The 13,089-nt window shown below is 52.2% G+C and overlaps 1 protein-coding gene across 5 annotated transcripts in view; it reads left to right on the forward strand.

Moving 5' to 3' along the window:
* NR6A1 (nuclear receptor subfamily 6 group A member 1) overlaps positions 1-8,477 on the forward strand; it is a 76,933-nt gene extending 68,456 nt beyond the window's left edge. For all 5 annotated transcript variants that reach the window (XM_064676537.1, XM_064676536.1, XM_064676535.1 and 2 more), the window contains 2 exons: positions 1,313-1,465; positions 2,434-8,477. In XM_064676537.1, coding sequence (XP_064532607.1) covers positions 1,313-1,465; positions 2,434-2,522 — 242 coding nt within the window. In that variant the 3' untranslated portion in view covers positions 2,523-8,477. The remainder of the gene's footprint in view (positions 1-1,312; positions 1,466-2,433) is intronic.
* Positions 8,478-13,089: the final 4,612 nt, after the last annotated feature.

Genomic DNA, 13,089 nt, shown 5'->3' on the forward strand with positions numbered 1-13,089 from the left:
ACATTTACCTCAAGGATATCCTTAGATCACTTAGCTGGATTCCTGCATTTTAGGTTCAGTACCTAAATCTGACTCTTCACAGTGAAAGGTGATCAGGGATGAAGTATTTATGTGCAGGCCATGAATTCAGCCTAGGAAAGGGCTGTAAATCTGCTGATTAAGCAGCACACTAAAGCTGGTAGTCCTGGCTACTTCAAGACCCTGGGCATTTCAAAATCCATGCAGAGGCAAATGCTCAATAGATGGTGTTTGTAATTTTGGAAATAAATGTCCCCAAAGTATTTTGTACTGTGAAAGATAGTCACAGTCTGTAAAAATGTGCTGCAGGCTCCCTCCTCCCCCACTCATTTCCAGCAGGAGATAGTGCTGACACTTCAATCTGTGCCGGGCTGAGGTTCCGGTTTGCTTCCCTGGGCAGTTTCCTGACACTGGATAATGCACTTCTCGAGCTGTCTCCATTGTTTTCCAAAATGTATTTTCATTAACTTCCTGTCTTCTTTTATTTTTAGTTGAAGTTTGCAATTTTTTAAGTGAAATACCTGAGACTTATTTTTAAAAGTCAGCTTTTGGGCAGTAGATGAATGCCTCTTCCGTCAGATGGTCCCACAGTTCCGAGCCTGCTCCGAGGGCCTGCAAGCTCCCTTGCTGTGCAGGGTCCTCCCCAGGCCCCAGCAGGGTGCCCACACTGTTGGTCACGGTGCCAGTGACCCTTCTTGCCCATCTGTTTGTCCTTTGTGTGTGTTGCCTGACATGGCCAAAGCTAAATTCAAAAATAAGAAGTTGACAAGTTTGTAAAGCTCTTGTGACATAATTCATAAGCAGATGAGGAAAGAGATGGGGTGATACCTTGAATTATAGAGCTGAGCACTGTCCTCAGCCAAGATGGTACAGCTAAAAGCAGCGTGTTCCTGCCTGAGGAGGTGTTACACTGAGCTGCTGTGAGGACTGAACCCTGACACACGGCCACGTTGTGCCAGGCAGGCATTTCAGGTTGCTGGAGCTGTTATCTCTGAGAGCATTCGTTGAGCTGCAGGTGAGCAGCTTAGGACATTAGCTGTTCTCTTCCCCCTTTGTGGAGGGAAATCCTGTATCCAGACATGCATGTAAAGATCCACGATGCAGGCATGGCAGGAGGGGAGTTGGGAATTTTAGTATTGGTGTAACTGGGTGCTGGAAGCCACTCTCTGAAGCAGTGACCCAGCTTAGAGTGACAGAAAGCAGTCTGTCCTGAGGAAGAGGCAGTAAGTGCGAGGCTGCTGCTCTTCTGGGGTATTTTTGTCATGTTTTCATTGCTGTATTGTGTTCCTTCCAGACATCAGGGGGCTGACCAATGCATCCCAACTGGAGCAGCTGAATAAGCGGTACTGGTACGTTTGCCAGGACTTCACGGAGTACAAATACCCACACCAGCCAAACCGCTTCCCGGATTTAATGATGTGTTTGCCAGAGATACGATATATTGCAGGTAACTTCCTGAGCTCTTCTCCCACCAGGATCATGTGCAAGTTATGAAATGTGCTTTTAAAAGAAAATTAATTTATAACGGTGAAATTCTTGTTGACTTTGGTGGAGGATGTTTGTGTAGGACCTTTTGCTGTCAGAGCTTCTTGCCCGCCTTTAAGGCATTGGCTCAAGCTCACCCAGCCAGAGCAGCAACTGGCAAGGTGTCCTGGTGATGATGGTGGGCACAGGGCTCCTTCCTGCTCCAGAAGATATGCCTGGCTCTGACCTGACACCCTTTAAGTACTTTGGTCAGGTTCTCCTTTTCTTTCTTTCAATCCCAACTCAGAGGCATTTTGTCTCAAATGGGTGTAATCCTGGTTTGAGTAGATCTCATAAGAACTAGAGAGATCCCTGAAATGCTGCTGAATTAAGGAGAAGGGGATCAGAGCAGTGGGCAGACCTGCAGTGTAACCCCTCAGCTCATTTGGACCTCAGAAATCCGCAGGTGAATCCTCAACTGCAGTTGTCACTAATTAGATCTCCAAGGTCTGGTGTTACTAAAACTGTTTGTTCCTGAATGTTATGGCAAAGGAGGGATAGTTGCCTCCCCGTGTCAAGGCTCCATATGCTTTATCCTACTCCGTCATAACGAACTAGATAATAATCTCAGAGTAGCTCTCGTAATTTACTCATGGAGACCAACAAGGGGGTTTGAGGAGAGATGGGATTTAGTCCTTCCCACTTTCTATAAATACTGCTCCATTGTGGACAAATCATTTTGATCTGACTTTGCCCGTTTATTTTGCTTTCTATTCAGTAAATAATAAATCACATTGTGTCCAAATGAATATCAAATGTCTAATGTAGCTGTAGGATGATTAACTGTTTCTCTGAGAGGTTCAAGGTAAAACCATCTCCAGCACTGCTGGCTTAGGTGTCTCTGAAATCTGATTCAGGAGTGGCTGCTAATTCTGGTTTCTTTCTTACCAGGAAAAATGGTGAATGTCCCCCTGGAGCAGCTGCCTCTCCTTTTTAAGGCTGTTCTACATTCCTGCAAGACGAGTGTGAGCAAAGAGTGAGCCCAGCTGGCCCCGGCCGGTGCCTTACGCTGTGAGCTGGCTCACCCCGGGAGAGGGGCAAACGCCATCCAGGCAGGAGATGGGGCAGGGGCGTCCCTGCCCTTGTAGCAAGAGTCTTTTTTGTTTGTTTTTGTTTTTTTACTCTTTTTCCTATATATTTATTTCACGACAGAGTTGAATGTATGATCTTCAACACGATGCACATGGTTCTGTAGGAATGCAGCAGATGCATTCTCCAGCGGTTTACAGAATGTGAAGATGTTTAATGTTACAGTGTTTGTTAGGGTTAGTTCTTTTGTATTTGAGGCTGGGGACCGAGATGACTAAGACTACCTCAAGGAGAAGATGCTGTTCATGCACTGCTCTTTCCATGATTTATATCCAGAAGCATTTGTCGTAGAGAGCAAACGGCCTCACCGCATCGACAGAGCTGTTAGTATCCCAAAGGGACGACTTTGGAGAAGTGGGTAATAGAGAAGTGCCAAGCTTTTTTCTTTAAATTTAATTTTAAAAAGGCAGGGAGCGGAGAAGGAGAAGTCTGTCTGTGCAGCTGGTTTCTTTTCCCCTGGCAGTTTCCAGACGCAGGTTTCCCAGTGGGATGGCAGTGTCTGGAACTGTGAGGGGCTTGCTGCCCCTGTCCCCCTCTGGGGAGCTGTGGGCAGGGGTCTGCCCCAGTCCCTCCTGGCCAGCTGCCCTCTCACTATTCCCACAGTATGTTCCAATTCCACTGAAATTTTGTTCCTGCAGTTCATAGCAAGCTCCTGGCATTACACAAAGGTGCTCTTGTTGCTAGAGAACTGCAAGTACTTTCTCTTCACTTCCTTAACATCCATTTTAGATTCACAAAAGCAGGAAAAACCTACTTAGAGAAGAGTCAGGATTGCCCTCCTTATTGTGTTCATCTGAGGTGGTACCTGACTCTTGAGGCTTCTGCAGTGCAGCAATCCCCATTTCTGGGAGCAGTTCATGTACCCTGTGCTTAAATGTGACCTGTGTAATGGGGTGAGGGACTCCAGTGTCGTCTGGCATGGCTTTCTCTGCTGGACTCAGGGAATGTGTGTTCCATAGTTTCATCCTGCCAGGACTATTCTGCTGCTTGTGGAATCTCAGGAAAAACAACATTACTGCAGTCCTTGGTGACCTGCTCTGTCCTAGATATTGCAAGGCTTGGATTTTCTATCTCGCAAGCTCCCCCCCCTCCAGATGGAGAACTGGTTTGATGGCAACTGATTAGTTGATGGAGTGATTGCTGAGTGCTGGTGTTCAGCTTAACTTGGGCATTCTCATGAGTGATCTCATGGCTTCCTGCTCGTGGTGGGGAGGTTGGATGAGATGCTCTTGTTCTCATCTCCTGCAGTAGAAATTAATGTTCAAAGACTCAGTCAGTCTCCTAGACAGTCCTGGCTAGATTTCCCTCCCTGTCTCCTTAGATGTAGATCTGACATTCGTGTAGCAAGATGGTTCATCAACAATTGTTTGAATACTGATTTAAAATATCTGGGGAAACAGCCTTTGACCCTTCAGGCTGGAGGGACGAGTCGCTCCCTTTTCGCGTTGCCCCGCTGACAGCGTGGCACAGGGCGAGCACAGCCCGGGGGCTGCAGCTGCTGTGGATGAATGTGGTGGTGAACAGGAGAAAAATCCCACTCACCAAAGTCGTCTTCCCCTCCCTCCCTCTCCCTGGCCCAGCGGGTGCTCCCTGGGTTGCAGCCCTTGGCACACGGTGACCCGCTGCCTTGGCACGTCCTGGTCAGGCCGCGCTCACCCCGCGCCAGGGCCCCGCTGCTGGCTGGGCACCCCGCTTGGGCATCTTCCAGCTCGACGGTTTCCCTTTTCTAAAAGTCCATAGCTGCTCATTTTTCATTATTTAAACAGGATGTTACGGGTAACAGCTGCTGGGCCCAGCAGCAGCTCAGCTCGATGGAGCTTCACACCCAAAGGTGGTTCCGTAAATCTCATTTACTTTGACAGTACAATGAGACACACGTGTATTCTCAGGAAAGCCTTCTGCATACAGCCTATACCTCACGTGTACAGGGGAAGATTGTAGTGTACCTGTTTGTAAGTTAGAAAGTATTTCTCAGCTTTTAATTTCTGAATAGCTTGATATGATCTTTTTATTACGGGTTATTTCTGGCTTGTTGTTTTATACACTCAAGGAATTGTTAAAATTGCATAGGAGTAATTTTATTCTACAGTTACTGAATTATTATCTGTTGATGAATAAGTGTTTTAATTAGTGTACATAAAAACAGTCATCTTATTGCCAGCTATCCAACAAAATAATCTATTGGGTAATCTGTGGTTTTCCAAAATAGCCTCCCAAGACTAATGCTGTACCAACAACAACAAAAAACCTAAATTCAGTTATGATGATGAACGGACATGAATGTTCTACTTTCTGTTGTAGAAAGCAAATTTTCCAAAGGTTGATTGGCAGCAGTATCCGTTCCCAAGTACTCATTTGCTGTAGGGAGTAGAAAATCCTTCCTGAACTGACAGGTAAGGAAGCAGCAAACAGAACAGAATCACTGGACAGTCATTCCTGATATCTTCTGCACCAAGTCCTCTAACGACTTGTATTTTTTAAACAGGGTAAAGTGAATGTGTTGCATTGCAAACTCAGGTATTATGAGAAGGTAGGAGTGTAGCTAGAGATGTAGAGACATTAGGTCAGTCGCTAGATGTATTTGTGAATTTGGTTTGAAGGACACCCTGGAAAGGTTGGAATTTTTGTTCCATTCTTCACGTAACATTCGGTTTACAGGGACTCATATTTTATTTGTGCTTAATGCTAGTAGGGGGAAGTTCATTATCTTAGGTATCTATCTGCTCTTGCTTATCTGACCTTCTGTCATAGAGGAATCAATCAACAATAATAGTCTTTGGTAGAATTTTCTGCCATGACAAGTCAATTTTTATCCCCGATTTGAAAGATAAATTGGCTGGCTGACCCCCTCCTCTCCTTCGAAGCGTCTGTGCAGATGGAAAGCTGAAGAGTTACTTTTAATCCGAGCAGAGATTTGGGACATAAATCTGAAGCTCTCGGGCTCACGTTCTCGGAGGGTTGGTGCTGAGGGGTCCTCGCTGCTGTTGTGCAGTTTGTAGGTGTCCCCATGCCAGGAGTGGAGCAGGACCTGCTGCCACTGGCTGATGGGGGGAGTGTGAGACCCCGGGGCCTCAACAACAGCTTTTGGAAGGTGCCTGAGTTTTCTTCCACTTGAGCTCAGGCTCCTGCTGGGTAGCGAGTCCTTGTCCTCAACATGCCCAGCCCTGCAGGGGGGCAGGGGATGAGGGGCAGCCAGGATGCTTGGAGGTGCTGGGTACCCCAAAACTGCTGGGCTCTGGGCACGGCAGAACTGCTGCGGTGGGAGCTCACTCTCCTCTGCTTTGCACGTGCATCAGATACTGTTCAGTTGTGAATTTGCCAGTGGCCTCCATCTTTCTCCTCTCATGCCCACCACGCTCTGCAGAGGCACCGTGTGCTTTGGGTCATCAGAGAGCAGCTCTGGACTCCTCTGTAACTCTTAAATCTGGAGCTTTAATTCTTAAACCTTTTGCCATCTCCCGTCGCACACAGAGCGCGGGGGGAACGCGGCGCTCCCGGGGTGAGCCATGGTCAGTGGGATCACCAGCCAGTGCAGGTGAGCTGCTGCCCCAGTAACACCCGTGTTCCCAGTGCTGGGGTGTTGCTTTGAGAGTGAGGGGTCCCAGTGGTGTGAACAGGGCTCCTGGCTGCTCTTGCTTGCCAAGGGAGGCCTGGGTGGCCGTGTCACCACCCTACAAAGGCTCAAGTGCCACTGGCTGCTGTCCCTCCTGTGCCACACGTGGCAGGATCTGCCCTGGCTCTTCAGGTTTCTGCACAGACCCACAGCCACCTCAGGTTAAGCAGTTTAAGTCTTGTCCTTCAAACCAACTTTTTTTAAAAAAACTTGAATTCTTTTACCTTTACTACATTTTTTAAAAGTTAAAAAAGGAAAAAAAAAAAGATTCTCCTGTGAATGTGCTATTTCCCACTCGTTCTTTCTTCCTTCTTGGTTTTGATTTGAAGCTATGAAGCTCGGTGTCTGTGAAAATGTTGTTATTTCTCAGGATAATAAGCGGCAATCATCCCTGCCACGTGAAAGGCAGGAGAAAGGGGGAAACTTGGGGAACTAGTTTAAGTATGAAACTAATTTTTAAGTTGTAGATGATGTGTAAATGGAGGGAAATGCATAGCTGTCAGTGTCAAGCTGTGGCGTTTCTCTGGGTTCACGGTGTGTTGTTTCAATACACAGAAGCTCAGGGATAAGTATTTAAAATGTGACCCAGAGAAACCCTAGTTTTGATGTTGCAACAGTTGCTTCTTTCGTGACTTGTCTGAGAGCTGACCAAAGCCCCATATGGAGATTTTGGAGGAAAAGCTTTAGGTTTGGCTGTGGGAAGTTTGCCTGCTGAAGGCTCAGGTGTGGTCCTATGGGCAAGCACCCCAAAGGTGTGTGGTGCTGCCAGCACATCAGCTCCTGGGTCTGGGGGAGGTTTGTCTCTATTTCTGCATTACCTCATCCTTCTGCCTTTGGTGTTAAATGTGTTTGAGTGCTTGTGGAAAAGGGGAAATGGGAATTTCTCATTGTGTCCCTGGCAGCCAGTCCCAGGGCTCTGTACTCTGTTTGTTGCTTATGAATTACAGCATCTTAATTTTCCTCAGTACAACTTTCTCACCATGGTCAGAAGGTTGTAGTCAAAGTCAGACTGTTTGAGAATGGACACCCATAGCAGCTCTAATCCACCAGTACCTAACAGCCTGTCCAGCCATGGGCAGGGCCAGCACTGAACCAAAGGCATTGAAAGTTTGCAGGGCTGAAACTCCCCTCCCAACACCCTCAGCCAGGATCCGCAAATTGGAGCTTAAATGGGCCCACAGAAGGCAGGGGAGGCCAATCTAGGCAGTGTCTTCCCCTTGGAAAAAAACTTAAAGATTATAAATAGCTCCTGTAAGCTGCCTCTGACAAGTCCATGAAAGAAGCAACATGGTTCAGTGGAAGAAAAGCCTCCAAGGGCAAAAAGAAACAGAAATTGAAACCAGATGACGATCAACCTTAACAAAGCCTTTTGTGATTCATTGTTTTCTTTCAATTTATAAAATGTCTTGTAATAGTTGATAACATTATTGACTCAATTTCCATAACTAAACTACCTCGTGTGACATCCTGTTTATCATCGCAAAGGGATTGTGTGAAAAACTAAACACTGTCAGTGTCTGTTGCCAGCGAGGAACAGGGGCTGTGATGGCTGAAATTGTGACTCCCTCCTTGTGGGTGTCCCTCCTGGGGAGGTCGTGGCTCATGTTAGTTTGGTTTTTGTTGGTGCCCATCAAGCCACGGGCCTGGTTCCAGCTCAGTCCTGGTGCAGAGGGTGTGTTTGTGTCCTGGGCCCTCACAGCTCCTTGCGTGTCCGTCCCGGGCAGCCTGGGGAGGCAGCGGGTCCGGTTTGCTGTGTGTGCTTGTGTCGGCCCCTCGCTGGCTTGTGGGATGATTCCGGGAGGGTTGGTCCCGGTTGTCAGGTCCTTCTGCTGATGTCCCAAGTGATGGTTTCTCCCATTCATTTTTCCCACAATCCCTTGTGTAAATCAGGGAAGCAGGATGTTGCCTCGGCATGACACACGGTGAACATTGGCACACTCAGGGCTGGGGCAGGACAGCGTGTCCAGCCGGTGCCGCCCTGGCCCCGCGGCCCGAGGGGGAGCGGGCCCCGTGCTGTGCCCGGGAGCTGCCCCTCGTCACTGCTATGACCAAATGAATGTCTGTGCCGGCGTGTCCGGGCGCGCCGTGGCACCGTCCACGCCAGCCCGACCTGCCCCTGCTCCGCTGCTCTGCTCTGGGACTTGACTACCTGTGGAAATGTGACCAATAAGTGTTGAATGCATGTTTAGCGAGTGTTTAGCTGTATGAACTAATAAATGTGAATTGTTCTGCAGCGCTGGCGTCTGCTGGTCCCTTGCATATTCCCCCTTTGGCAACGGCTCTCTCTTGGGGTAGGGGCACCCTCAGGGTGTGGGAGCCCAGCGCTGGTCTGGGTGGCAGCCACGGCACTGCCCTGCCTGCTGCTGCCCTGGAATCATCTGCAGATCTGGGGAAGGCCTCAGTGCTGTTGATGCAACTGGGACTGGCATGAGGGCACAAGCCCTGCCCAGAGCAGCTGCAACATGGACTGGCAGTGGCCTCTGCTGAGAGCAGGGTTGTCTGGGGGGACCCTGTGCCTTGGCGGTGACAGGAACAGAGACAATGCAAAGAGTGAAGGTTTGCACAGTCTCTGGGCCCTGCCAAGCAATGGGTGTGTGGTGGTCCCATCTCCTGGTTGGGTTCCAGGAGGAGAAGGCAGGAGGATGGGTTTTCTCCGTTCAATCACTGCACACGTGGCACAGCCACAGCACTGCTGTCACCAGGGGGTTCCAAACTGGGGGATGGCCAGAACATGCAGAGGGTCACTGTCACCACGGGGTGCAGCAGGAGGAGGGTTTGCACTGGCAGCAGGAGGAGGAGGAGTAATCCAAAGAAGCAAATGCACCAGAGATGCTTGGCCAGCACCCTCCGGAGAGAGGAACTGCAGGAATCATTTAGCAATCCCTGGTGTTGCTGAGGGGGGTGTGTTAAAAGCCTGAGCAGCACTTTCCACATTCACACTCCTGTGCCTGGGAGCACACTCAGGAGTTGTGCTACTGCAAAGGCAGCTCCAAGTGAGCAGCCGGCCCCGCTCCCCCGGTCCTGCCACGAGCCGCTGCCCCGCTCCTCTGCCGAGCGCTCTCAAGGCTCCTGCCCTCTCATTGTGTTCGTTTTCCTTGCTGACAGCATTCCCCTCGGCGGAGCAGCTCCAGCGGCTTTGACACGGTGCCACCCGGGATTTATCCCCCGTGAGGGGGCCCTGAAGGTCAGCAGTGGAGGGGCTCCCTGGGAGGTGGCAGAGGATGCTCCATGCACGTGGGGTGATGGGTTTGTCCTCACTTTCAAACCAAGCTGGAGCTGCGCAGAGGTGACAAGGCGGCTTTTCCCCTCACTCTGGCATGAGGGGCTGCCTGGAAAGGAGGGCTGGAGTGGGAAAAGTACCAGCACATTTTAATTTTCAGCTCAACCCCTACTGACCACTGTATTTTGATTAGAGCTCTGCTTCCTTTTCATCTCGGTGCTCCAGCGGGTGACAACTGCCACAGCCTCGTGCACGCGGTGCAATAGTTTATCACCGAAGGCCAGCGGCTCTATGAATTCAGAGCCAGCGCGAAACAAATCACACTGTCACTAACGTCAAACTTGTTAACCTGATCTTTGGTGGATCACTAGTGTCAACATTGCACGGGACATACATTATCGGGCCCAAGGACTTTGGGAGATGCGTTTGTCAGGCTGCTCTGTCACAGTCCCACTCTTGACCTTCGCAAAGTAACTTTCAAGGGTAAGTTGCTTTCCTCTTGACAAGAGTGGCTGTTCCCAGGAGTGTCACCCCGTGGGTACTAGCTGGGACAGGGCTGTGGGGTCAGCTGGGTCACCTCCCTGCAGTGTTGGGGTCAGCCCAGCAATGGTGAAGGATCTGCTGGGCTGGTCCTGTGAGGCCCCTTCCAGGGTTGGGGAAGGTTTTCCATTGATGTCCATCCCTGCCCGTATCTAATCCATGAGCTTCCCTCCATCTTGTCACCAACTGTTCCCACATCTCATCTCTTGCCTGGTTGCTGTCCTTTTGGAGTTTAGACCTGAAAACCAGACTGCTGAGTGCAGCAGACTGGTGGGTCACCATTGGCTGGACCATCACAAGTCTCTCACATCTCGGTTTGCCAAGTGCAGGTGCTTCTGACGGGGTTGGTCACCGCTGCAGAGGTCAGATGAAAGACATGTCACCACAACTGGGCTGGTAACAGCATGGAGAGGAGGTGTGTGCTCCCGGTAAGCTCCTGCACAAGCTCTAGGGGGCAGTTGGGTTTTGTGGTACCTTTGCTGGGGTGGTGGATCCCCTCCCTGCAGCCCCCACAAGGCGGAGGGGAATGGTGCCACAGGAGGGCCTGGGCACCCTGTGTGGGTCTGGGTGCTGAGGGGTCTGCAGGTTAGGACTGTGCTGGAGAGGATGTGGCTCGTGGCTGGAGGGACCCCGAGGCAAGTGCTGGATCTGTGCTCCACATTGCTGTCCTTGTGGGCTGACCCTGCTAATCAGCTGTGAAAGAGAGAGAAAGCTGGAAAGAAATCTTTCTCTCTGCTAACCTCATCACAATAAAGATTCCTATAAAGAGCTCTTATCCTTGAAGAAAATGAGGCACATAAGCAGGAATAGTAAACAAAAGGCTGTCATTTTGACCCAGGAGTGCTTCATGTTGTTGGCAACTGCCAAGAGGAAACATAAAGAGAGGCTGCATCCAAGTCCCAATTATGCAGAACTATGTGACTGATATGTCAATGAGTCCCCTCGGGAGGAGACCACCAGCGCTTCCCAGCGCTGCCCGCGCAGCATCTGCACCCGCCGCCACGTGCCGGGCGCCCGCGCCCCACGCCAGGTGTGTGGCACCGCAGGAATGCGGGGACAAGGTAATGTCATCGGGAGCGCTATCGCTGCGTCCTCACCGCGCGCGAATTATCGGCACGGCCCCGGAGTCAGGGACTGCGGGCAGGCAGTGGGGTTTGGCAAACAGTAGTGCTGGCCACACCTGCTGCAGGCACGCTCCGGGAACGTGGCGCAGGCAGGAGGGCTGCCCTGCGCCGATAAACTGAGTGGATGGAGATAAAATCCAAGCAGGAGATATGCTTTGCTGAGCATCAAGGCTACGCACCAGCAAGGAGCCAAAGCACGCCGTGGCCCGCAGCGGGTGGTGTGGATCCACAGCTCCAGCTGTGCCGGGGCCATGCTGGGAGGACGTGGAGCAGCGAAGTCACCAAACCAACAGCCAGGGCTTTGGTGACAGATGTGCCGGTGCTTGGGCCTGTCGGTGGCACAAGACAGAGGCTGTGCTGCTCCCTTGGATGTGACAACACTGTGACAGGGCAGCAACTTTGGGGCCTATCCCCAGCCCTGAACTTCCCCTCCCCAACATGTCCTGTGTGGCTGGAAGCCACAAGCCCCCTCGTCCGTCCCTCCTGGGTGCTATGACCCCCAAAATGTCGCCCATCTGCACCTCCTCCCTGTCCCCAGGGACCCCTGAGGCTGCAGGGAGGCAGCTCTACCCAGTGCCTGTGTGGCCGCTGCAGCTCAACCTTCTAGACCCACCCTCCTGCCACCAGCCGGGACCCGCCGGGCTGCACCGCGGCCCATGTGCTGGCCCTGACCGTGGCCATACTGCAGGAGCTGGGCCACAGCCTTGGCCAGGGCCAGCGCAGAGGAAAGTGCCCAAGGCCGGCAGGGACGTATTTACCCCCGAAAGCACCTTGCTGCAAAAATAGCAAGTGGCCGGTGTGAGGCCGGGGCTTCCCGGGGGAACAATGCCTGGCAGGAGGAAGCGGCTGCGGCCGCCCCACAGCCCCGTCCCGCCTCGCAGGCCGCTGAGCCGTGAGCCGCTGCGTGCCGGCCCGGCAGGGACCTTGAACCTGCCACAGATTTATTTTCTCTGACATTGGCATCGCGTCGGAACATCTGGCATGTGGCTGATAATTGCTGGGGATCAGGGCGGAAGCCGCTCTGGGCCTGGCGCTTCTTCCAGAGCTCTGTTTTCATTAGTTTTTCTCCTCTCTTCAGCTGCAATGCAAGGAAAAAACAAGCAGGGCTGCGCAGCCCATGCTCCTACTCCTCTCCCCGCAGCACCAGGGGCTCTCTGCTCCCCCGACTCGACGTGGGTACACTGCAGGGCACGTCACTGCTGCTCCACGTCAGGGCTGCGCTGACAGAGGGAGGGGACCAGCCTTTCGCTGACCCCTGAGCCCAGGACTGTGGGCCCTGCTGTGCCGCCCGGGTTGCCAGCAGCCACCTGGCCAGAGCAGAGCTGTGGCACAGCCCTCGCTGTGCTGGTGTGGGGCTCGAGGCCGCGGCAGCCACTCCTTCCTGGGGTTGTCGTCACTGGGACAAAGCAGGGAGGACACTGCACAAACATGTGGGAAGACACGGTGGTGATGGACGGCTGGAGCGCAGGGCCGGCTGTGGGGGTGGATCCCTGCTCTGCTGGGATAGGGGGGTCTCTTATGCAGCCTCCTGCCCCAGCACTGCCAATCCCATGTTTCACGGGGTGGCTGGGACCCAGGCCCTGTAGCTGGCACGGTGCCCATGGGTAGGACCATGCCCAGTGAAGGAACATGGAGAATCGGATATGGCAAACACAGCCAGAGCTTGGCTGCCTAGGCCCAGGGACGCTGCCTTTCTGCCAGTGCTGTTCTGGCACAAGCAGAGTCGCTGGCCATGGGCGCAGTGAGCCCCGGGGACCCAGGAGTGGGGCCCTGAGTGTGGAGGAGCCTCCTCCCACCCTCCCCTGCAGAGGAGACCTCCCTTGGCCAGGAGGCCGGGCTGTGCCCCAGTCCCGGGTGGGTGAAGTGGGCTCACGTTCCTCCCAGAGGTGTCTTGCCCCATGCCCTCGTCCCCCTCCCTCCCACTCTGGGCTGTAAATTAGGGTGTCTGTGGGTGCTGGTGT

The sequence above is a fragment of the Pseudopipra pipra genome, chromosome 20 (genome assembly GCF_036250125.1).
Source record: "Pseudopipra pipra isolate bDixPip1 chromosome 20, bDixPip1.hap1, whole genome shotgun sequence".
NCBI classification, from domain to species: Eukaryota; Metazoa; Chordata; class Aves; order Passeriformes; family Pipridae; genus Pseudopipra; species Pseudopipra pipra.